The 27,873-nt window shown below is 36.1% G+C and overlaps 1 protein-coding gene across 1 annotated transcript in view; it reads right to left on the bottom strand.

Moving 5' to 3' along the window:
- The window catches only part of LOC134755840 (C-Maf-inducing protein-like), a 77,113-nt gene that overhangs the window by 9,202 nt on the left and 40,038 nt on the right, over nt 1-27,873 (bottom strand). Inside the window, exons 3-8 of the mRNA XM_063692457.1 lie at nt 10,375-10,503; nt 8,428-8,478; nt 8,194-8,265; nt 7,925-8,014; nt 6,668-6,906; nt 2,383-2,601 (exon numbers count right to left, since the gene is read on the bottom strand). Coding sequence (XP_063548527.1) covers nt 2,383-2,601; nt 6,668-6,906; nt 7,925-8,014; nt 8,194-8,265; nt 8,428-8,478; nt 10,375-10,503 — 800 coding nt within the window. The remainder of the gene's footprint in view (nt 1-2,382; nt 2,602-6,667; nt 6,907-7,924; nt 8,015-8,193; nt 8,266-8,427; nt 8,479-10,374; nt 10,504-27,873) is intronic.

The raw sequence follows: 27,873 nt of genomic DNA, 5'->3' as shown, positions 1-27,873 counted from the left end.
GACCTTCACAGAAACCAACTGCTACTAGAAAAGTGGGTTAGCTTACGATAGAACTGCGACCTTTACAAAAACCAACTGCTACTAAAAAAGTGGGTTAGGTTAGGTTAAAACTGCGCCCTTCACAGAAATCAACTGCTACTAGAAAAGTGGGTTAGGTTAGGATAGAATAGAAAGGAGTTTAAAAAAAAAACTCCACAGAAGGGAGAAGGGCCTTAACAGCCGTTAGTAGTAGAGAGCACTGGCGTTCCCATGGCCTCGCCTTGCAGCACCGAGGCGACAGACAGGTGGTTTTAGTGGGTAGTAGTAGTAGTAGTAATCACTTTATTGTACACAACACAGGTTTACAAAAATAAATTATAGTAATGGAAGTACAAAGGCGAACTTATCCCTATAAGGGATCTCCTCCAGCTAACCTTCCTAGCTACCGGACTTACGAGGTGAGTCCCACATAACCATCCCGGTACATGCCCGCGCCCGGGTGGTATGCGTAACGCATTTCCCCTGTATAAAAAAAAGGATAGAACTGCGACCTTCACAGAAACCAACTGCTACTAGAAAAGTGGGTTAGGTTAGAAATGCGACCTTTACAGAAACCAACTGCTACTAGAAAAGTGAGTTAGGTTAGGTTAAAACTAAAGGCAGAGAGACGAACACTCCCGGTTTTTTAGTGAGTAGAAATCTCACATATCCTCAGTGCCTCCCCCTGGCGCTGGGGAATCTTTTGAAGATTTTTCCTGGGCAACAAAAAAAAAAAGGGTTAAAACTGCGACCTTCACAGAAACCAACTGCTACTAAAAACAAAGTTAGTGGGCAGTAAGTTTTTCGAAGGACAAAATGAAAGCGAAGTATGTATGTAATCAAATGATGGCCAATTTTTTTTTTTGTTTCTAGAAAAGTGGGTTCGGTTAGGATAGAAGTGCGACCTTCACAGAAACCAACTGCTACTAGAAAAGTGGGTTAGGTTAGAACTGCGACCTTTACAGAAACCAACTGCTACTAGAAAAGTGAGTTAGGTTAGGTTAAAACTGCGAAAACAAAGTTAGTGGGCAGTAAGTTTTTCGAAGAACAAAATGAAAGGGAAGTATGTATGTAATCAAATGATGGCCAATACTTTTTTTTGTTTAAAAATCAGCTGATCAGCAAAGGGTATACAGGTTGGCTACAAAATAAGTGCATTCCCGTTGCCAGGGAGGTTTTGGGATTATACTGAGCAACTTTTACTATGGGACCAACCACGAAATCGCGAAAAAACTTTAGCCTCCCATAGAAAATGAACCAGCCAAAATGTATGAAACAGCCAAAATTGGCAACGGAAATGCACTTATTTTTTAGCCACCGTGTATAGGTTAGGTTGTTTAGACATTTGCTGATCAACAGATTTTTTAGCTAACCAATTATAGCGGACCAGTTAAATTGTAATCCAAAATGAAATAATTCGCTTACCCACTAATTGCTTAACAAAATTTGATCAATAGTGGATCGGGATCGCTTACTGCCGCTCAAATAATTAATTTGCCAACCAAATCAATTTAAAGCAGCTCAGTATGGCATTAATTGCGAACTGGTTTAGAAATACTTGCTAACCTTAAGTTGCTGACCAAGTATCCATTTTGGCTAACCAAATATATATTTTTCTTTATCTAAATAGGAATATTTTGCAGACCGATTAAATTACACCCGTAAGTAAGTACATAAGTAGTTCTCAAGATGGTGTACTTCCTTTTTGGCGAAATTTATTTCGCCAAATTTCACTTGGCAACCAACTTTTCGCCAAAGTTTCATTTGGCAAACCAATCGTTGGCATAACCTTACTTCGCAACCATTTCATTTCCCAACCCCATACTTGCGAAATGAAAATGACGTACTAGGTTGGGTTAGGTTAGGTTGGATTATGAAAATTTGCGAAATGAAATTTCGCCCAAGTAAAAATATGGGATAAATAGTTTGGGAACTGAAAGTTTGTCAAGTAATTTTCGCCGAAACATCAGTAAACCCTCAAGATATTTAGCAATGTGACAGACGAACAGACCATAAGTGACACCATAGATCATTTTTACCTTTTTGGTATGGAACCCTAAAAACAATAGTGATGGACTCGGCATTTGCTATGTTCCAGACTAGCTGTCACAGGCGTCACAGCTGGTTTTCAGTTCCCCCAATTACAAGAAAAATAATAATTGAATTCTAATACTTTGATCCCTAAATGAACAAGTTCTAGACGCATTTCTCTGATTGCCTATTTTTACGTAATCCTTGACAATAAATTACCTTATTTATTTTTAGCTCAACCGAGAACCTCCCACGAACATGCGATTTTGAAGGGCGTCGAGCGCAGCTACACTGAACAAACACTACAAGAGTAAGATCTTACAAAGATCTTACATGTGTTCCAAGATATCAGCAAAGCACAAGACGTCGTCCTCTGAGTCGTCGCAGCGGTGCGGCTCGGGCTGGTCGCGAAAGCGGTCGTCGAGCGCGGCCAGCGCGACGGCCGCGAGGTTGGGAGCCGCGCGCGGGTGCGGGCACGCGGCGCGCCCGCCGTGCGTCACCTCCACGAACCGCCGCACCAGCGACGCGCCAGAGTTGTGTGAGCTCACAGCACTAAAACAACAAAAAAAGAAAGCCGACTTCAAAAAGGATAAAATAAAATATTATTCTTTAAAGCATACTATGATTTTGGTGCGATTCGATAAGGATGTGGCTATATAAGTATGTACGTAAATTTAAAAAAGCTAGAAAAGTATAAAGCACTAGTTCGCGAAAAGCAACTTTCCGCACGCTAAACAGCTACGTAAAGTTGCACTTTTTGAGCAACTGTATTAAAATAACTATTTTTGCAACAAGTGCGGAAAGTGTATGATTTCCGACGAGTGGAATTTTATTCACGAGCGAGCAAACCGAGCGAGTGTATAAAGGAATTCGAGTCGGAAATCATCTTTACGCACGTGTATCATACAATGTTTTACTATGCATCGTGCGAGTAAATAAAAAAACATATCATGGCAAATAAGTTTAATTATTAAAAGGAGTGTTTTACATCGACACGAGTTGCAAATTACCTATTCGCACGTGTATCGTACAACGTTTTACAGTACATATGGCCCTTTAAACTTTCGACATATGCACGAAAAGTGCTCTTTTCCGCACTAGTGCGAGAAAGTAGCACCATATGTACTGTAAAAAAAATTGAAAACGAAAAGTAGTACTTTTTGCATGATATGGCTCCGTAGGAAACGCACTTTTCGAGCACATGCATTGTAATAGTTATTTGTTATACAAGGGTGCAAAGTTGTATTTTACCCGCGAGTGTGGAATTGAATCCTGAGCGTAGCGAGTGCTTCAACACACGAGAAGTAAAATACATTTGCACCCGTGTGTAACACAAAACTTTTCACCTCACTATAGCGAGGAAAGCGCAACATCCACAGGCGTTAGATCATCTTCATCACTGGAATCACTCATTTTTTTACGATATTATAACAAAAAACTCTGGAAGTTCTGTATTTCTACGTAAGAAGTTTTTAAGTAAAAAATTTGTTGTCAATGTTGACACTTTTGACGTATGAAATGTCAATGATGCGTTTTGAAATTGCATCGACTCAACTTGTGCGTTCAGAATTATATTTAACATCATTATTAAAAAAACAAACGTTTCTTATCTAACTTTAAGGTTTATGACATAAAGTCATTAAATAAAGCTAAATTTGGTATTTTTATTAGATTCTCAAACCATTTGTTTAATGAAAATAAATATCGAACGAACCATTATTATGAGCGTTTTACGTTTTGTTATCTGTCAAGCTACCTAAACATGCTCCATCCAAGGTCAAATTACTTTCCCCACTAGTGGATAAAATGCGTTTTTCCCCGCTTGTTTTAAAGGATAAAAGACAACTTTCCGAGCTAGTGAGGGGAAATAGTACATTTCGATGCTAGCGCGGAAGGTATATCATTACTTCACGAGTACCGAGATATCAAACGACGTTTTTTAATACAGTTGCGGAAAAATAAGAAAAACAACAAGTAAGGAATTCGAAACTTTTATATTATTAATTTTGTGACATCATTGACATTGACATTATGAAGAGGTGTTTTTTTTAGCTGGGTGTTATTATTATTGAACCCACTTCAATGAAAGTTTTTTTTTTAAATGCATGTTCTATAAGACAGAAACAATTGTAAATATAAAACATTGTACTATTATTACCCAAATATCGTTTATTACGATTATTTGTGTATCGTACATTTATAAAAACAATATCGAATGTTGCCTTTGGAAACTTAAAGCAGAAAGAAAAAACGCCTGTTCTTTGACAGGCGTTCCGTTCCATTCAGACAACTTATTAAGAACGGTTTTTCAATATTCAATATAAAAAAATAGACGTGTTATAATGATGAAGAGGTAAGTAATAAAATATGAAATATGTATATTTTTCGTATTCTTACATTAACGGTAGGTTTTTATGTTGATTACGACGTTTAAAGGAAACTAATATTAACACTTATCAATAAGTAGTCATGAATTGGAACAAGTATAAATTTAAAAAAATTGGAAAACCAAAAAGCACTAGTTCGCGAAAACCAACTTTCCGCACGCTAAACAGCCACGAAAAGTAGCACTTTTTGAGCAACTGTATTAAAAATATATTTACACGCCTCTTAGACACTGATATTAAGGTCGTGTAAATGTATTTTTGGAACGTTGGATTGTAAATATGTTTGTGAACTCGACCATACAAAAAAATAATTTTGCCTTGATGGTCTTCAAACATTGCACTGTATAGACGTAGGTAGTTAACGCCCGACAAAACCAACAGTTCTGTTGAGCATGAAATCATGAATCCAATTTTGTTTGACCCAGCTGCACCCAATTATCTCAGATCTAAATTTAAGTTTATAACAGCCCGTCCTGGTTGTGTTCTTCGTGCTTCTCGTTCTCTGAAGTTGGCTGTCCTCCCTTATCGGACTGGATTCTTGTCCAACTCATTCACCTGCCAAGCAGTTCGGCTGTGGAATGCTCTCCCTCTGCCTATCAGACAAGCTCAGAGCAAACTTACATTCAAAAGCAAGTTGCGTAAGCATTTATTTGAGAACATTCGCGACTAAATGTCTACGTGATGTCTCACACTAGGTACATAATTATTAAATAAGTATATGTATGTTTATTTATATATATTAAATTTGTATTTGTATATATGTAGGTATATTATTATTATTATTTTCTTTATGGATATTTGTGTAAATATAGTAGCATAGTAGTCTGACTTGGATCTTTTTCATATTCACTCTTTACAATCCTGCACCAAACTAACTGTCTCTGTTTGGCCCAATGGTTGACTGGTAAAGAATGCGTCAAGGCGTTAAGTCCGCTATTTGTACTCTTTTTGTGTAAATTTGTGCAATAAAGTTTAAATAAATAAATAAATCCTGAAATCATGCAACTGGTAATAACAATAGGGAATATTACGCGAAACTCTGCGTAGGTGGCGCCGCTACCACATCAGTCTGAGGGTCTATCGCGAAACAAGAAAATCGAAATTTCGTTATCTAACATCTCTGTCACTCTTGCATATTCGAGCGATAAAGAGGCAGATAGCGAAATTTCGGATACTCGTTTCCCGGTAGGTCCTCTCTGCAAACAAACCGCCTTGATGCATCAATGTCATATTCTATTATCGTTGAAAACTTGTTAAAGGTACAGTATGTAAGTATGTAAGTTACTCTATGGTTTAGAGTTGGCAAAACATTGCAATAGATCCCGAGTATAGGCCAAAGGTGTGGCGCTATCTATTCGAGTATAACTTTTTCTTGATATTCCGAGGCATATCCTTACACTTTATTTATCTTATACGTAGTTACATGTATCTTTGCTCGTAGTCACAGCTCACAGGTTAAAAGGAAAACCGTATCTAATACATAATTTACGAAGCACTACCATAATAAATACATATACTATACATGTTTCATAATACCGGAATCGTAATGTCCCATTCTCCAAGTAAATAACGTCATAAATCACTGTAAAATGATGTTGTATGTATGCAAAACAATAATTGACGTCACGGCAACTGAACCTAACTAACCTGCTGCAAAGCCACAATGTTTATTAGACGCCTATAAATAATTTAACCTTTATTAAACACAAATGAGGCTATGAGGCTATTGCTGCACCCAGGTCAGCAATCAGCACAGCACATTTCACGTGTAGCAAATGGGTTAAGCCATTAGGGGCATACCGTCAAGGTCCTTTAATTTGTCAACAGAGAGATTTGATGCTATGTCGCTCTTTTGTTTGTTCAAATTAGGAATGGAGCGTTCGTCTACGTCAAAAATGGTCACTAAACTAACTATGGGAATGGGCTTATCGGCTATGCTCCTACCTAAGAACAATTAAGTGAGATACCACTGCTCTTAGCTATAGTTCCATTATGCCCCAGAAATCATCTTGTTGATCGTTCAAAGTTCACATAGGTACCAATAATCCAATTCCATAAACATATGTAGCACCTTGTTTCCAAGTTTAGCTCAGCTAGTTTTTTATTCACCAGTTGCAGCAACATTGTTGACATTGTTGATACCATAAGTACGTTTTCGTGAATAACAATAGCACACGCACGTCATGGGTCATAAAACATGTTTTGAAACGCTAGGCCGGACGGTACGGTACCTAATATAATCTCTAACGAGTCGGCGGGCATTGGGCGCTCTCGCGAAGTCGACGTTGCGCGTGAGCACGCGACGGACGGGCGGCGCAAGCGCGGGCAGCGGCGCCGCGCGCGGCCGCAGGCGGCACAGCCGCGCCAGCAGCGCGCACAGCTCGCTGCTCGCGCAGCGCTCGGCGAGCAGAGGTGCCGCGACCATGGTCGCCTTCTCCGCCCATTGCTCCCACTCAGGACAGTCCTTTTTCTGGAACAGTATTTTAAAACATGAGTACTGTCTATGATGGAGATCATTGCAATTATCATAAGAAATCTTACATTGGAAGCCGTCCAAGAGCATATCGGCTTATCGGCTATGCTCCTATTACCTAACCTACTCACTGAACATTACTCGTATAGGTAACGTAACACTAACACGGACGGGATCGAAGCTAGCTAGCAGTTTTACAGTAAAATAATGTACTTCTTTTATGTTTTATTATACCGTATTTGTATGTGCCAAATTACAACCTTTCTATTTTACGCTAGCCCTAAGTATGTAAATAGACACTGTTAACTGACAATTCGTAATTGTAGCCGTTAACTGAAATTTGGTAATTGCTGGGGAAAATCCACAGGCGTTTGATTTCTTCGAAAGCATACAAATTCGGCAAAACTATACTTAAGCCCAATGTTATTCCCCAGCAGAGGACAACCACAGGCTGGATAATAGTGAAATAATGAATTGGGTAAAACGAACCAAAAATTGCTTTAATGTCTGATGTAACCTTCGAAGAAAGCTAGTGCCAATTCATTTCTTATAAATAATAAATATAATGATCCAATGTTTGTACCGCTAATTCTATACACCTAATCAATTAAATGACAGCTGGCGCTATGCCGTCTACCTAACCGATATTTAATAAAATATGCAGATGTTCCATTCCAAATAATTCAGCAGTAGGTAGGAGGTCGTAATCGTACATTACTCCTTTTATTCCAATTTAATAGATTTGTTTATTTTAAGTAGGTAACTATTCACCGGTACGTAAGGTCAGGTAAAGTACAACAATAGAATGCCAAGTCGACAAATGCGCATAATAGGCTCGCAGTTGCATTATTTACGTCACTCGGAAGATCGAAACATCACGATAACTTCATATGACGCCTACGCAAACGCAAGTTATGGACTGTATAATATATTTGCTCCGTATGGAATAATGGAAAGTTTTATTGGGTGATGTCGGGAGCTCAGAGATACGTGGGGACTGCAGACGGTCGCTCACCTCTGAGAGCAGATCGGTCAGTGTCTGCAGAGGCGCGCGCGTCACGCTCTCGTCCTGCAGGGGGGTCGTCATCGCGAAATCCACCATGTTCTGGAAAATAACAACTATTTATAGACAACCTTTATATTAGGTACACACACTGTTAAACTTAATATGTTGTAGTGGGCATACATTTTCAGGATTGCTGATTTTACGGGTTATCAGTGAAAAGTGCCTCTACCAGACACACTGTCGGACATAATAAGTAAATGCTAACTAACAATACTAACCTTCAATTCCTTCATTACAACCTCCTTTCGATCACTCTTCGTGAGGATGTTGCGATATCTTATCATGTTTCTCTGCAAAGTAAATAAGATTTCGCATCAGTAATTTTTTTTTAAATATTGTATGCATAACTACAATCATTTACTTAAAACGGAATTTTTATTTCTTATCTTCAGAAATGCCAATTTAATTCTGCTTGGGATAGAGGTCAAAGATAATGTTCGTAAAATACTCACTCGCCATACAATGGAGTGATACCACTGGTCCCTCGTGTACGCGTCGCTTGCCTGCAAGCAGTTAAACCTTTAGAGTGTGCAATTAATCGCGACTATTCTTAGCACAAGCCTTTGTTCGAGGTCTCCCTTTAACAGTCTAAAGTATTAATACGATTTTTATTCCAAGCGTGATGTGAATGTGAATGAATAGTTAGGGATTTATTTTATGGATGCATCATTTCGTCTTATCCACCAGAATACTCGTAAAAAATAAAATAAATTTTTTATTACTTATATCTAAATTATAACTTTATCAAAATTCTTATGAATACTTATAACTTCAAAATAATAATGCTCAAAAAAATTACTCAACTCGATTCGAGTGTGTTGATTAACTTTTTCATCATATTTTTATAAATTAAAACCTTGGGCAAACGGTAACGAGAAAATTAGATATCACATAATATATCTTTTGAAACATCAGCGGGCACTTTTTAACTACAAAATGACCAAATCCTTCAAAAACGGTGTACTTCCTTTTTGGCGAAATTTATTTCGCCAAATTTCACTTGGCAACCAACTTTTCGCCAAAGTTTCATTTGGCAAACCAATCGTTGGCATAACCTTACTTCGCAACCATTTCATTTCCGAACCCCATACTTGCGAAATGAAAATGACGTACTAGGTTGGGTTAGGTTAGGTTGGATTATGTAAATTTGCGAAATGAAATTTCGCCCAACTAAAAATATGGGATAAATAGTTTGGGAACTGACAGTTTGTCAAGTAATTTTCGCCGAAACATCAGTAAATCTTCAAAAACTCACTCACCATCAGATATTCATATTCATCAATGTCATATATATTTTTTTAACTTAGCCTGCGTTTGAATCCAGTGCCTACCGTGAAAATCGAAATTGCATTATCTGCCTCTCAGTAGTCTCAGTCCTCATATATAGGTATTGGAGTTATAGAGAGGCAGATAACAAATTTTAGATTGCCGATTTTCGCGGGCAGTATTATTAATATTATTATGATAAGAATAGGGTAAGCTTCCTTAACAGAACAATCACCCGAAATAGGTACCTTACTGTCTAAACAGTGAATTGAAATAGTACATTTCGATGCTAGTGCGGAAAGTATGTCATTACTTCACGAGTACCCGGGACGAGTGAAGAATGACATTTCCGCACGTGTATCGAACGACGGTTTTTAATACAGTTGCGAAAAAATGAAAGCAACAAGTAAGGAACGGAATTCGAAACTTTTATATTATTAATTCTGTGACATCATTGACATTGACATTATGAAGAAGTGTTTTTCTAGCTTTTATTAGACTAGAATAGATTTTGTTATTATTAATGAACCCACTTTAATGAAAGTTTTTTTTTTCAAATGCATGTTCTATAAGACAGAAACAATTGTAAATATAAAAACATTGTACTATTATTACCTAAATATCGTTATTTATGATTATTTGTATATCGTATATTTATAAAAACAATATCGAATGTTGCCTTTGGTAACTTAAAACATTCTTGCAGTAAGAAAATACGCCTCTTCTTTGACAGGCGTTCCGTTCCATTCAGACAACTTATTAAGAACGGTTTTTCAACATTAAAAATAAACGTGTTATAATACTTATAATGATGAAGAGGTAAGTAATAAAATATGAAATATGCATATTTTTCGTATTCTTACATTAACAGTAGGTTTTTATGTTGATTACGACGTTTAAATGAAACTAATATTAACACTCATCAATAAGTAGTCATGAATTGGAACAAGTAAAAATTTAAAAACATTGGAAAAGTAAAAAGCACTAGTTCGCGACAACCAACTTTCCGCACGCTAAACAGCCACGAAAAGTAGCACTTTTTGAGCAACTGTATTAAAAAGTATGTTTTTTTTATCTTTAATTATTTTTTTCTGCACTAACTATGCTAGAATATGATCAAGAGGAGCCTTTACCCGAAAGAGCAGCGACCCGTGAGGCATGACGATCCTAAGGCAGTACTTCCTAGCGGTGTCCCACCGGGATATGCAGTACACCTCCTGCATACTGCTGTAAGGCAGCGGCCGCTCTAGCATGCCGGACGGCTGGAACAAACAAAACACTATTATTAATACCTTTACACCAGTTAAATCAACCAAAACAATTTCCTAAAAACAATGCATGATGTAGTTCTGTATTTTTTGTATATTGTTTGGAGTCCTTGAAGGAATGTGAAACTGTATTTTGCAAGCAACAAAAGTTGTGCTCCCTGCGTAATTTGCGAAAAACTGCAAAAAATTCGGCCTTTTTTCAAATTTTGCTATTTTATTATAAAACTATGGGTATTTGGTCAAAACTTGCTTTGTAACGTTGAAAGTACATTAAATTTGAAACAATTTAAACCTATTTACAGTGCCGTATGTCAAATAGTTCTTAAGATATGAGGCTTTAAAAATTACAAGATTCTGATTTATCAATTTGCTATAGTTTTGACCTTGTATTGACACGACTACAGTACACTCAAGACTTAACTAGATCACCAATAAGCGCGAGCTAGATATCTAATGACACGCCTTCTAGTCATTCCAGTGCGGTTCGCCAGCACCAAGCCAATCAGCGTGAACTATCGTCAAGGTCGTAGCAAAACAAGATCAAAACCATAACAAATTGTTAAATCTGAATCGGCATCGTGGACTACAATCAATGGCTACGACCAAAAAGTGGGGCCGAAAAATAAGCAAAACTACAGATTGTATCTTGATTACATTACTGAATAAATGAAGTGCTTAAGAGTGGAGTGCTATGAGTAAGGCCGGTAAAAGCTAATCGTAGATTGCGCTCTCGACGATGGTAATGCTTTTGTAGGGATTTTGATACTGCCTTAAACAATACATTAGTTCTCTTCCCATTATAGCATTTTTTTTATGATAACAAGAGAACTGTAGGACTTACTGACCCTTTCTTGCACTTATATGAAAGGTAATTAAATTTGAGTGCTACAACTTTATTCATTGCAATATATCTCATAGCATGAGCAGTTGCGTCGTTAATAGGCAAAACGAAAAATTTGAAATAATAATAAATAATTATAATCATATTCCTAGATATATCTTACTTGGAATATTATTATAATACGGTATTTGACTTAACTAATGTGGTTAAATGGTTATAAATCTGCTAGGGAACCAAAGAAAACAGTAAGTATTTATATTCATTTTTATTACATAATCAACTTTGTTGGTTGCAATACTTTTTAGCAATATTACGTAAAAGTACTACCTGCACTACACTGCTACAATTATAAATTATAATAATGAACATAATCCAGTAATATATTACTAAACTAGAAACGTATTAAAGTTATATTCCTAGAATTATCTCACTAAACTTAATCAAGTAATATAACTACGAGTATATCACTAAACTAAAGACAATAATACGTCTTAATCGACGACGGGACGTTTCGAGGACGGCGTTGTCCCCGTGGTCTCGGAGAAGCTGGCTAAAGTTGACATCAACATCTTCTAGGCGCGCGAGTTTTTCGTACTACCCGCACTTGGTCTTGTTTATTAACTTGAACGTTTTGCGCACTAGGGATGTCACCGGGTCGACACACAACACTCACAATATTCGATATTTCAACTTTCGATATTTGTTTTCGCTTACACTTACTAATGGGTTCCATGTGGATGAGATCTTAAAACCTTCGTCTCGATTGAAATTTCTATGTTTTTTGATTTCAATGGCTCGTTTCGTGGTTTCAATGGGTCGTTGTAAATAATAATGAGTAAAAATCGTGAAAGTTTAAATCAGTGTAAAGACGTATTATAGTTATATTCCTAGTAAGATAGTAATGAATCGCTTTCGTATAACTATGTTACGACATATACTTATATCCCTAGGGTTATAACTACCTATTCGCTTGCTTTATCTATCGTACTGCGACATACATATGAAATAGACAGTTATAAATTATCCATGGTTTGAGCTTTTGAAAAATCAATTCTTAACAAGTTTATTTAAAGCGTATTTTAATGAATATTTGGCTAAATGACATCCTATCACCACTTATCTATATGTGACGTTGATTGTTAAAAGTTATACATGGTTTAAAATCAATTCTTAACAAGTTTCCTTAAAGCGTATTTTAATGAATATTTGGCTAAATGATATCCTATCACCACTTATCTATATAACTGATAGCTTTCGAAAAATACATTCAAATTGTGTTCATTTAAGGCGTTTTTTAAAGTGAAACTTATACCATCGCCTCAAATTTAACCGTCTTTAGCATGTCGCATTACAGATTAGTAAAATGTTACTTTATTTATATATAGTACGTAGAGTTCATAGACCATAGTCTTTAAAATAAGCAACGTTATTGGACTAAGCTTACAATATTTACTTCATTCACGACGGCTAATATTTGCTTGTAATTTCATACAAAATTTTAAGGACAGTTACTCTCCGGGGCAGGAATAGTTCAACATTATATCGTTATACTTTAAGATGTGCCGGCAAGCTGTTTGAGGTCGGCGTGGAGTTCGACACACAAATAGAGTGCCAATTCTTTGTGCACTCTAGATATATGTGACGAAACTCCTCGTTGGGCATAACGAATGGGTTGCATGTATCCCTTATGGCCCGTCGTCGCAGTTTTTTTTGCTGTTTTTCTAAGATAGCAATAGCTACCAAGATATAATAATAATATCTTGCCATACCTACAAATAATGTTTTTTTTTTAAATAATGTATTGATAATGTTATATGTAAATAAATGGAGTTCAAATTGTGTATTTTATATTGAAAAAAAAAAACAGACTGATATTTAACTCCAATAAATTGTATTTTCCACGATTTACTCGTATATACCACAAGAGCACTTATCGTGACCCAGTGAGCTCTACGATAGCCGTCAAAAATCGACTATATATCTAATTATCCAACAAACGTAGCCAGTTACCGTCTATTGCTGTCAAAGTGGACAAAACGGTATGAATGTTATAAAACTGTATAAATCTGGACGTGTCATTTATATATATAAAAAAAAATCTTTAAATTATCCACTTATCAACAAATTTTAAGTTGGAAATGTAGACAAATGATATATTATCCAACGACCATGTTATGCAGTAAATCGTTTAACGGCTATCGTTGTCAAAGGTGGAAAAGACGTCAAATCAATAAAAACTGGATAAAATTTCAGTTTTATCATCATTTATACAGCTATATCATTTATAAAGTCGACCATCATAGCCCTGCTGATCACCGATTTCGACCTTCAGTTATCATAACAAAATTTACATTGGTACTTTACTTACAACAAAAGAACCACATTGTAAAAGTCCTTCGGGCATTTTAAAACATATTTTCAGGAATGGACATACCTTCTGGAATGTAAGGAATTATTTCCCGTTAAATAGCGATAAGTATATATAACTGTGTCAAATTGTATCAGTTGAATATAACTAAATACTGCCAAACGTTCTATTACTTGCAGCAGTTGCAGCTTGTGGATCAAATATACGAAGCGGGCTTACGGCGCGGGGTTACGCGTCTTATTTAGCTGTTGGGGCTGCCTCGGTTTTGCAGCCTACTTCTAGGATGTTTGCGGATGCGGAGGCACGCATGGATGATTTTTGCGCAATATGCGAAAACCCACAACTTATCTTATTATTTGTACCATGTAATTTTTAATATGTATATTTGTACAATAAAGAGTTTCCCATATAACCATTCCGGTCGCAGAATCATCAAAGTAGTAACTAAATGTCAGATGTGTCGAAACGGTGTCGTAACCGTTACTACACTTTGCGACTGTGTTCATTTTTGGTAACTTAGTGTGGTCGCCGTGTGCACACAATGTGACCAGAATTGTTTGAGTAACTAAGTGTCGTCGCCGTGTGTACACTTTTCGGTAACAAGGTGTCGACACATTGTGTACACTTTGCGTTCAGTTTGTGACCAAATCTACACAATGTATCGTAACGGTTACTGAACTGTTTCGAAACATTGTGACCGCAAATGACAATATAAAATACCTCTTGAAAACCAAGGTTTGTCAAATTGTCCATTAATAGCAGTGTTACCAGATCGTCCCAAATAGGACGATTTTCCGTCCTTTTTAATGCCATACCGTCCCTTTGTCGTCCCTTCCGAACTACCGTCCCTTTTGGGCATCGAGCGTCCAGTATAAAAGATTTTATGCCATGTTGTCAATGATTGACGTTATGAAGTTCGGGTCTCTACCTTCTCTTAGCGCCTACCCTTTTGAAGGTATGCTTTACAGTATTAAAAACCTGTTACGAAAAGGGGACCAACCATTGGCAAGTAGCGAATCGCATACAAGAACTGTCGAAATTGAATATAGAGACTATACTTGCAAAAAACGAAATTTTACTGGAAACTGGTGAAAAAGTTTTTAAGACAGTCAGAATTAGTAAAAAATACTCGATATCTAAAAACAATAAGGATAAGTGGTTTCTAACTACTGACAAAAATTTAACAGAAATGCAATACGCTACTTGTGTAGAAGGAAAAATAAAAGTCTTCGGCGGGAATATAAAAAACAAATATAATTTATTTGAATTGCCATTTAAATCATCAAACATAAACATATGCCACAGCGCTCATTTATGAAACTGAAGAATTAAGAGAATATAATTTAGACGACATTAAATGCAAACTTTTTGCTATGGGTTGCAATACCGAAATGGTATTCTTTCCAATATTATCAACGCTTCGATAAATAAACATTAATTATTAACATTCTCTAAGCATACTTTTTTTAACCCTTATCTTGGCAAGGCTCAAAATATTTTAAATTTTAATATTTGTTCAGTGGTTGACCATACTAAACTATTAAAAAATAACAAGAAAAAAACCAGGGTTTTCCACTTTACGAGTTTTCGCCCGGGAGGCTATTGGTCATTTAAATCGGTTCGTGGCTCGCAGTCTATATATTATATCACAACCATCCGTTTGTACTTATTTAATACTTATTTAAAACTTAAACTACTAAAACGAATTGCTGAGAACATTATACAGGATAATTAAAAATTAACGACTTAATTATATTAGGTACTAGCTTTTACCCGCTACTTCGTCTGCGTGGACTTAGTAACAGCAGCTAAAGTAAGCATAGCGCCTGGAAAAATTCTCATAGCAAATTCAATTTGAGCATATTATGCACATAAATTAGCAGGCACTTCATTAATTATCTCAATTCCACCCCGCTTTTTACTTTCTTGAGGGATGATTTTCGGGATAAAAACTGTCCTATGTCCTTCTCAGGGACTCAATCTATCTCTATGCCAAGTTTCATCTAAATCGATTCAGCGGTTTAAGCGTAAAGAGGGAACACACAGACAGAAAGACAGACAGACAGACAGACTTTCGCATTTATAATATTAGTATGGATTCTAGTTAGATCCTCATAAATAAAGAATACATATTTAAAAAATGCAAGAAATGTCACGGCACGCTCACTTTTTGTATGTACTTTATATGTAACAATATGTGAAAAATAAACTTTTATGCCAAAAAAACTTCTGGACACAATTCAAGAATCACCAATATAGTACCATGTTTTGTATGGAAAAATGAAAATAAAAAAGCTTTAAAAGATCTAAAATGACTTTTCGCTAGATAGTCATGCTTGTTATGAACAAAATGCTGCACTTCATGATAAAAGCAAGCCGCTTTGCACAGTGATAGTAGGGACCAAACTGAGCGATTTGACCCGCAGCAGCGGCAGTTTCACCCCTTAGGAACAGAGATGGCGCCACTTCTTTAAAAAATATTTCAAAAAATTCTACAAGCTAAACCAATGAACCGATTTAAATGTTTAATATCTCAAATGAAAGCGCATTATATACATTACTTTATAAAAAATACTCAAAAAATATATACTCAATACTTTTGATAAAACAGGAATTTTAAGTTAGTTTTTTTACTCGATTGATAGTTTTTACTTGATTTCTCAAAAAAATTATATGGAATATGAATAGTTTAATGCATGTATATATTACTGAATAAATAACAAGTATTATAAAAAAAACCCGACACCGATATCTCTCATACTTCTCGAAATATGAAAGTTTGAATGTGAGTGTAAATTTCTTCAAGATATATTCCAAATAATTCTACAAGCTAAACTATTCGACCGATTTTAATGTTTAATATCTCAAATAAAAGCTCATTATATATACTACTTATAAAAAAATATTCAAATAACATATACTGAATACTTTTGGCAAAAAATGGCATCTTAAGTTTTTTTTCTTACTCGATTGATAGTTTTTAATTGATTTCATAAAAAAAAAATATGGAACATGAATAGTTTAATAAATATATATATAGTACTGAGTATATAAAAGTATTACAAAAAAACCCGACACCCATACCTTTCATTCTTCACGAAATATTTAAGTTCAATTATGCACGTTCTTACAAATAAATTCTTTAAAAGAAATCGTCAACTGCAGTAAGTCCACTGATTTTAATATGAAATGTGTCATATGAAAAGAAATCACCCAATTTATTTTAATAAATAAAAAATAAATAAATAAAAACTGAATAAAGTTTTTTCCTGGTGCTGAATTACAAAAAAATATAACAAATCTAAAATTAGGAATTATTTTTATTTAAAGTGACTACATTTGTAAACAAAAAACTTAAATGTCCTCTTCGGGTTCACCGGTAGATGTAGAACTGAAAAAAAGTCGTTTTGAGAAGTACTCGTACCATTTCAATACTACAAAATCACCGATCATACATGAACTGGTTGCTGTAGATTACTGTTGGAAAATTTATGTGCCTGTAGATTTACTGTTGAATTATTTTTGTGCCTAGTTGATTACCATTAAACCTATAATTTTGTGCCAGACCTATAATCAGTGGTCAGCATGCAAAATAACTCTGGATTGAAAATTACATTAACTTACTTTTGATTTGTACAGCCACCTTTGCATGATTTACACTGGGCTGTGCATGGTAAGCTGACGCGACGACACTCACAACGCATAGTTTCGCAGCCAGATTTGCAGCCACAATGGTCCAAGAGGTTTAATTGCGACCAAATCGCTGTAACTGCCGACCATTCCGGAGTCCAACTCTCTTTTTCCTCAGTCCATCCCCAAGAAGATGGACATGGTATGGAAACTTCTGGTTTCATAGCGTTTCCCCATATATGGCCCGCTTGGTAAGCGGCTCGAAGTTCATGTTTATAGAGAGCAGCTGATGTAGGTGGCAGGCTTGACACAAGCTTGTTTTTTGAAGCAAACAAATATTTGTGAACTTCATTTACGTTTATGTGTTCCATTTGGCCAAACAATAACACAAATCTAGGGTTACTTTATACTAAAATTAAAATATGTAGTTACACACCTGACAACCGACAAAATCAAAAACTTAAAAGTTGACATACTCCTATTTTCCCGTCTTTTTATAGTGGCCAGAGAAAGGCAGCTTGATCTGAACGAATGCTTCCAGTACGAAAACCAAATTTGTCCACCTTCGTTGTCAGTCAATGGAGGGCGTCGTTCAGGGAACAAATCTGATTTGGCCGAGAAATTAGAACCTGCCAACCCTGCCACCTACATCAGCTGCTCTCTATAAACATGCACTTCGAGCAGCTTACCAAGAGGGCCATATATGGGGAAACGCTCTGAAACCAGAAGTTTCCATACCATGTACATCTTTTTGGGGATGGACTGAGGAAAAAGAGAGTTGGACTCCGGAATGGTCGGCATTTACAGCGATTTGGTCTGGTGGGTGTCGTCGCGTCAGATGGCCATGCACAGCCCAGTGTAAATCATGCAAGTGTGGCTGTACAAATCAAAAGTAAGTTAATGTAATTTTCAATCCAGGGTTATTTTGCATGCTGACCACTAATTATAGGTCTGGCACAAAATTATAGGTTTAATGGTTATCAACTAGGCACAAAAATAATTCAACAGTAATTTACAGCAACCAGTTCATGTATGATCAGTGATTTTGTAGTATTGGAATGGTACGAGTACTTAACAAAACGACTTTTCTTTTTCAGTTTTACATCTACCGGTGAACCATATAATTTAACATCACCTAATAATAATTATTTGCCCGTTTATTTTTGTATTTAACACACTGACAATTATCTGATTCAATTCGGCTTATATGTATAAAAACTACTAAATTGACCTACTTTTATATTATACACATAGATTTAAGATTAGATCCTAAGTATGCATGTAATATTGCTATGCCCCCACGGGGTCCATGTGGAACTACCAAGAATTTGTAATACCTAAAAAACCATGGTTGCAATTAATAAATATGAAATATGAACCCGAAGAGGACATTTAAGTTTTTTGTTTACAAATGTAGTTACTTTAAATAAAAATAATTCCTAATTTTAGATTTGTTATATTTTTTTGTAATTCACCACCAGGAAAAAACTTTATTCAGTTTTTATTTATAATTTTTTTATTTATTAAAATAAATTGGGTGATTTATTTTCATATGACACATTTCATATTAAAATCAGTGCACTTACTGCGGTTGAAGATTTCTTTTAAAGGATTTATTTGTAAGAACGTGCATAATTGAACTTAAATATTTCGTGAAGAATGAAAGGTATGGGTGTCGGGTTTTTTTGTAATACTTTTATATACTCAGTTCTATATATATGTTTATTAAACTATTGATGTTCCATAATATTTTTTTTAAGAAATCAAGTAAAAACTATCAATCGAGTAAGAAAAAAAACTTAAGATGCCGTTTTTTGCCAAAAGGGTTCAGTATATGTTTTATGAGTATTTTTTTATAAGTAATGTATGTAATGAGCTTTTATTTGAGATATTAAACATTGAAATCGGTCAAATAGTTAAGCTTGTACAATTTTTTGAAATATATTTTGAAGAAATTTACACTCACATTCAAACTTTTATATTTCGTGAAGTATGAGAGGTATCGGTGTCGGGTTTTTTTTATAATACTTGTTATTTATTCAGTAATATATACATGCATTAAGCTATTCATGTTCCATAATTTTTTTTTGAGAAACCAAGTAAAAACTATCAATCGAGTAAAAAAAAAACTTAAGATGCCGTTTTTTGTCGAAAGTAATCAGTATATATTTTTTGAGTATTTTTTTAAAAGTAATGTATATAATGAGCTTTCATTTGAGATATTAAACATTTAAATCGGTTCAGTGGTTTAGCTTGTAGCATTTTTTGAAATATTTTTTAAAGAAGTGGCGCCATCTCTGTTCCTAAGGGGTGAAACTTGCGCTGCTGCGGGTCAAATCACTCAGTTTGGTCCCTACTAGCACTGTGCAAAGCGGCTTGCTTTTATCATGAAGTGCAGCATCCGGGCAAAAAATGGCCATAACAAGTATGACTAAGACTTATATTGATCGGGATATAGACCGTGATTACCTTTTGTATTGTTTTTGAGCTCCCAATATCCCCGATATGATATAATGAGGATAGACAGAGCGCAGTCTACACAACTTTGACACCCACCCGCTATCTTCAGTCACCCGTGAATAAGATGCATGTAACTGCGTCGAAATATCGGGAGCTCAAAAACAATATAAAAGGTAATCACGGTCTATATAGGTAGTGAAACTAGCCGTGAATCATTCAAAACTCTTATAAAAACTTTGATGACAAAAACAAAAAATCTGGACACAATTTAAGAATCACCCGATTGCGTCGAGGAATCATTTGTATTTTTGTTTGTTTTATTTCCTTCTTGCTCCTTTTCTTTGTCATTTGTATTCTGTAGCAATTGGTTAGATCTGAAAATAAAGATAACTTGCGGTCACGTTGGGCAAAAAACTATGTTTAGTTTGTGTTTCTCGGGGCAAAAGGAACAGTATTAATATGCAAAATAGTAAGGTACAGAAATACCAAAACAAAAAAGTCACAAATTTTTACGCAAATAAATCGTACTTTTTTGGTCTGTCACTATTATTTCTACGCCATTATAGCATATTTTTGAACCGCTCATACAAAAAGTACGTAAAATCGTACTAAAATGTGCGGTTTAGCCAAAAAGTACGATTTTAGTACGGTTTTGGGCGGGGTACGTTTTAAGTACGTATGCTATTCAAAAGTACGTAAAATCGTACTAAAAGGTACGATCTGGCAACACTGATTTGAAAACAAATGAGTACGAGCCATTTTGCAAATCCAGTAACTTTGTTACTACTTTTGACATATGTCTACACAGTGTCTACACAGAGTCGTAATATTGCGACTACTTTGTGACTGGAATTTTTCTCAGCCTTAAACCATATTTTTACATCATAATTACCAAGTTTAGTAGTATGTAAAGCGTTATTTTTATTATTTAGGTATAATATATGCATCGGAGCACTAAAATTGCATCAAATGATGTAGTTATGAACACATGCACTGAGAAGTAAATAATTTCATTTCTGGCTAAACTAAAATAATGAGGTGGCGCGTTGATAAAATTACACCTAGTTAATCAAATCACTCGAGCAGTTTTATTTCCCATAGTATTTAAAGCCATAATGTAATATAAATGCAAACAATAAATACTTACGTCTTGTAAATCCTTCTTAGCGATGGCGTTTGTCACTTGTTTATTTTTATTTAAGTATATTTCCATCTGACAGTTCCCATTTGAAACGAACAAAATGAACGAATGATTTTGGGATAACTAGTCGCAAACTGGTAACAATGTGTGCACACGGCGACGACACTTTGTGACTGAAATGTGTCTGTGTCGAGCCTTCCCCATTTTGGTAACGACGACGTAACGGCGACCACACTGCGACCGTTTTGTGACCGGAAAAGACGGTGTCGACGCAAGATGTGTCTACACCGTGTCGTAACGGCGACCGAAAATGGTTGTTAGGGTTACTACTACTACTACTACTACTACTACTTTCTAAATGAAATAGGCGAAAGGCTTGATAGCCCCTCTTAGCATTGGCCACATTGCATGTCCCATTCTACCGGTGTGAAAATACTTTTCGTGGCTGTTTAGCGTGCGGAAAGTTGGTTTTCGCGAACTAGTGCTTTTTAGGTTTCCAATTTTTTTAAATTTTTACTTGTTCCAATTCATGACTACTTATTGATGAGTGTTAATATTAGTTTCATTTAAACGTCGTAATCAACATAAAAACCTACTGTTAATGTAAGGATACGAAAAATATGCATATTTCATATTTTATTACTTACCTCTTCATCATTATAAGTATTATAACACGTTTATTTTTTAATGTTGAAAAACCGTTCTTAATAAGTTGTCTGAATGGAACGGAACGCCTGTCAAAGAAGAGGCGTATTTTCTTACTGCAAGAATATTTAAAGTTTCCAAAGGCAACATTCGATATTGTTTTTATAAATATACGATACACAAATAATCATAAATAACGATATTTAGGTTTGAAAAAAAAAAACTCATTGAAGTGTGTTCAATAATAATAACAAAATCTATTCTAGTCGAATAAAAGCTAGAAAAACACTTCTTCATAATGTCAATGTCAATGATGTCACAGAATTAATAATATAAAAGTTTCGAATTCCATTCCTTACTTGTTACTTTTCTTATTTTTTCGCAACTGTATTAAAAAACATCGTTCGATACACGTGCGGAAATGTCATTCTTCACTCGTCCCGAGTCTTGATATCTCGGTACTCAGTACTCGTGGAGTAATGACATACTTTCCGCACTAGCATCGAAATTTACTATTGTTTTACAAGGGGGCAAAGTTGTTGATTTACCTCTCGTGCTAATATTGATACCTGATCAAGCGAAAGATTCCCAAATTCGTAACAATGTTGTATTTGTAACAAATACATACAACAGTGTTACAAATAGCTTTTTACATTTGTTCTTTATCAAATAATTAACTCCGGGATTTTAAGTCATTAAATTAAATAGCGAGCATTTGCCTCATAACCTCATAAATTTCGTTCGGCAACAAGCCGAGCGTTGACTGAAACAAATCGAGGGCGAAGTGAGTTTGGCCCATGTGGGTTAAGGGGCATCGTTTATAGAGGACGGAGCGTGACGTCGCGGAGCAACGGCCGAGGCCCGTGACGTCAACACTCCAGGCCGCGCCCCCCGAACGCTCCTCTCCGACTGAACCTCCACCTCCCTGAACAACGACATCTAGCATGGCGACGTATTTTCTTTGTCTACCGAGTTTAAGTATTAAGCCAACTAGCATAAGTAACCTGCAATTCCGTGAACTTTGCGTAAAGACCACACGTAAACTGGTTAGCTTGAAGCAAACGATCAGTAAGCGCTAGGAACTAAACTTGGTCCAGCATTCCCAACGCTGCAGGGATCAGAGCAATTATTGGCAATTGTTTGTCACAGCACTGCCTAACTATTAGAGATATCCTGTCACAAAAAGATGTTACAATTGTACAGATAATTCTCGTTTTGGTTTTATTGAGACGACGAATGCTAGGTGAGCGATCTGAAAATAAATCTGGAAGCACTGGTAGGTACTGGTATTGACTAAGTTGCTATCCCACCTTTGAAACGTGCGTCATCATTTTGCTGCATATATGATCTTATCAGATCCGATATGGGCATAAGCGTGAACAATTACATTCGCAAAGCTTTACGATTTCAAGCAGAAACAACCATGGGCGTAGGCAGGTACAGGCAGCCCCCCCCCCAGGGTGCTCAAATTTTACATACAATCTATGCCCCTCTGCGGCCTCTAACCCCCTCTAGGCCTCCGGCGATATCAACTTGCCCCTCCCTAGTTCACTGGCTGGTTACCCCCTTGGAAACAACACTCAAAACACACTAGAAATGTAATTTTAAAGTCACTGACAATAAACAGATACTATTTGATTGCATGTAAACGTGAAACACGTGAGTGTTGGCACAAATGTTGATGTTTCTTTATGTTTGCAACATGTAAGCTTTTGCGTAACAAAATTTCTAGTGAAATCACTTTCCATGTTGTTTAAAAAATCCATTGACGTCAGTTGGTTTGTGTACCTATATCCGTGTTTTCAATCTGTTGATGGCCCTGGAGTGCAAGACACATAAGGAAAGAAAGATAAATCATTCATGCAATCCTCATAGACAATGCAAATAACAAAATGTAAGTATTAGAACCGTCCCCAAATATGGTTATGATTTGCAGATCAACCAAAATTATTAACGACATCAAAATTCAGCAAAAAAAGTAAGTAGGTAAGTAACGATGACCCATAAGTCTCATAAATGAACGAATTCTATATTTTAGAAATTGACACCAAGTTTACATACCTAAGTAGGTACCTATAATTATACCTTATACTTAATAATAACATTGGTTATAAATTGGTTATAGTTATAATAATATAACTATAGATAGGTTATACTCATACTTAAGGAGCACAAAAATATATATATAATATATATAATATATTTATATCTATACATACGTAGAAATCTGTTATTTTTGATTAATTTTCGAATTCCATTAATCTTTGCTGAGCTTGTCTCTTTCTCTTTCGGTGAGCGGGACTCACGGGAGCTCGTCAGCACGTGCATTTTCATTTATTTATTAACACAAAGTAGGTATATACAGTCTACAAACTATGACAGCGAACAAAGCCCCCTAACTGCCGCTGTAATCGCTCTTATTTACTCTTAAAACTATCTCATCTAATATATGTATATATATTTTTTATCTATGGAGTATGTTTTTCATTTCACGAAGTCGGCAATCATGTTTGTTATTATAGGGTGTTAAAGTCTAGATTCCGCGTGTACGCCGCCTTCGTGACATGAGTGATGAGACACTCCTTTAAGTATGACGAACGTACAATTTACTTTACTAAGATATATGGCTTTTAATATTTGTTGTTGTAGCGACAACAGAAATAGGTACATCATCTGTGAAAATTTCAACTGTCTAGCTATCACGGTTCATGAGATACAGCCTGGTGACAAACAGACGGACAGACGGACAGTGGAGTCTTAGTAATAGGGTCCCGTTTTTACCCTTTGCGTACGGAACCCTAAAAAGAACTGCTGCGGGAAATATCCAAGGGTTTACGTGTTTGAAGAAAGCACGCAGTGATTGTCCCTGCAAATAATATCTTGCCACTACAGTCTTACTACAACAGTCAATCTGGGCACAACCATCATCAGTCGTAAACAGTCACCATCAGATATATCGAAGCGGCCGAGATACTCGAAAATATCTTGACACGCACTCTAACGCCCTGACAATAGAGGCGTGTTCAGATATTTGTGAGCACCTTGGCTGCTCCAATATATCTGATGGCGAATCTATCTATCTAAGGGCGGTATTCCATCTGTCCAATTTCTTTGTCCAATGTGCATTGCGTCTCACTCTCTCATTAAGCAAAACGTGAGACGCAAATACACATTGGACCAAAATATTGGACAGATTACCTGACGTTTCCATATTAACTATTTTAATTAATTAGAGACATTCAATCTATCTATTATTTCTTCTATTCTATAGGTTTCGAGGTTTGTGTTAAAATACAAGTAGTTAGGTACTTATATATATGAGGCAAGTTATGTAAAATTTAAATACTAATGGGCAAAAATATCGACAAACGGTATATAGTGTATACAGATACACAAGTTATACCTATGTACAAAGTATGCGCCTGTGCCTACACGTGGCCTACACAGTACTATATAAATGTGAAGTATTTCTACTAAGCGGTTGCTGAATGATTGAAAACACTGAAAAGTTCGCCAAGCAACCTCATCCTCTCGAGGTCAAATTTTTAATTTGGATAAGACCCGGCCTTTCCTACAAAAAAATAATAAATCATAATTATATTTTATTATCTCATTTATTCATTTAACATCTTGGGTTAAGTTATTTATAATATTAATATAAAAGTAGAATATAAAAACACTTACAAAACAATACAAATAATAATAATACATATTTTATTATTATCATTATTAATTCTGTAAAAAATATGCGTAATCATTCATAAACCAAAATTAGTTTGGCCAAACTATTTATTAATCTGTGGTTTGGCTTACCTAAGAACCTCCTTTTTTTTCTTTCGTCGGTTAATAAATAGGTAACCTACATGCCAATATAAATTATGACTTGCCCGAGTGTGCATGACCTCTAATCTGTTATAGCTCCTCTACACGATAGGCCGTCATACTGGCCTGGCCCACTAAGATGGGCCAGCGTGTGGAGAGCGCACTGGTGTCGGATGGCTTATGGCGCGGCGGGATGGGGTGGAATGGCCACGGTATCGGTTTTTCGTCCGCACTTTAACTTAACTTTATTCTTGATGTGCACATTAAGAAAATATTGGTACGTGCCATATAGATAGATTGCTGCAGCGGCTAATGCTTCCACGTCCATCTTGGAAAACGAATCTATATCCATCTATATATATCTATATCTACTAAGTGGAGTTTCAACCATCGCATGGCCATCTCGCTGGGCCAGCGCTGGGCCATCGAGTAGAGGAGCCATTACGATACGTTATGTATCTAGTCGTAGAAAAAAGCAATTACATAATTTATTACACTAACAGCTGCGTTTAACCTTAATCACACGTACTGGTAAACGATGGGAGGGTCAATAGTGACGCTTATTCGGAAATGTACAATAATACAATATAATACCAGTTTTTTTAAAATATTAGTGCTCAATCATGCTCTCACAAGTAAATGAAAGCGAGGACAAACTTACTGACATGGAAATCAAATTGGTATCACATTATATGTTTTTAATATGCCTAAAGCTGTTAGTTTCTTCGCAAGGTTATGCAGCTAGCTACTATCTGCAGAATACCGGCGTTAATGAACTGATTGAGTAAATGAACTGAATGTGTTTTTATTTCTTTCAGTAACCTGCCATTAATCGGCCCGGCCAATGTAATCAAAGATTCATGGATTGTGTAAAGTAGGTATGTGTGTGTGTGTGTAAGAAGATGGCGGTGTACGGCGCCGTGTGTTGTGGCAAATGAGTAAGAGAGAGTAGTTCTTTTCAAAAATCTTTACCAGGACATTATAAGTTTTGGTTGTCTTTTATGTCACTATGCCACTATCTTTGGCACTATACCCCAGGGGCCCGCCCTCTTTTAGATATAGATTTTTAGTTTTTAACTAGTGTAAGTTTGGACTGTACCTATTATACATTTTATTAATTTGTGTAAGTACTTACGAAAAATGGAAAAACCAAGAAAAAAATGTTTTTGGCGAAATTGTCTTGCAATATTTTTAGCTTCTTTTGGCCTCAGGAATGCGTTATTAAAACCCCCAAACAAGGGCATCGTGTACGTATGTACGTACGCTTAGACTAATTACACTTATAAATCTATGTACGTACGTATCAAAATGTATCCACATGAATTAAGCAAAATAGCGATGTCAGGACATTTAGGATCGCAGGAAACTGAAATCTATCTTTTCTTCCTCCTTCTCGTATGTAATAAAGGCTATACAGACATGAATGAAGGTAAGAGTTCTTTAAATGAGCATGCCTTATCGAGACTTCATTGTGCTGCGTTTTCTTTTTCTTTGTTTTTTAATTCCATTTTTTAGTTAATAATAGTTACTTTGGCTTTGGCGTTAAACAGTATGTATAGTGAAAATAATAGTGCTAACCACCAATTCTCATCTGTAAAAGGCTTTTTGTATCATATATGTAAAACCTATATCAATAATAACTGCTGTTGGATCTCCAAATGATAATAAATAAATGAATATATTCGTATATATAAGAATACAGGGTGACTGCTATAGTTAATGGCCCCTCCATAGTAATTGGCCACTTTTACAAACCAGAAAGAAGCCAATATACTTACCTAAGTCTTATTGTTATTAAGAGTGGCCAATTACTATGGAGTGGTCAATAGGTATAGCAGTCACCTTAATCCAAATTGAGGATATCCATCTATTGACGAACATCTTCGTCTAGTCGCTCGGCGACCTCTGACATTCGGCTGCACCGCGCGCCGCCGCGCCTCGTCGCGCCGCATCAGACGCTCTGCGGATAATCTTGCGAGTGCAGACGTTCCGCGCCACCGTCTTTTGTTAATTAGTCTGCTGTCAGGCGAACTCACTCCAGTCAATAACTTATGAAAATACTGACAATTGATGAATGTTGAATTAGGTTAATAGAGAGTAAAGAGAATATATAGGATAGAGCGGTATTGTCATAGTAAATTTTGTAGTCACAGTAAATTTACTGCCATCTATAGACATACGATTCATCATCATCATCATCATTTCAGCCGATAGACGTCCACTGCTGGACATAGGCCTCCCCCAAGGCTCGCCACTCCGACCGATCCTGTGCCGCTCGCAACCACCGAATTCCCGCGACCTTCACCAGGTCGTCGCTCCATCTCGTTGGAGGCCTACCGGCAGTTCGTCTTCCGGTACGCGGACGCCACTCCAGAACCTTCCGGCCCCACCGGCCATCAATTCCGCGAGCAATGTGCCCCGCCCACTGCCACTTAAGGTTTGCAATTACGACAAACA

Source organism: Cydia strobilella, chromosome 3 (genome assembly GCF_947568885.1).
Source record: "Cydia strobilella chromosome 3, ilCydStro3.1, whole genome shotgun sequence".
NCBI classification, from domain to species: Eukaryota; Metazoa; Arthropoda; class Insecta; order Lepidoptera; family Tortricidae; genus Cydia; species Cydia strobilella.
This window is presented reverse-complemented; position numbering and strand designations above follow the sequence as displayed.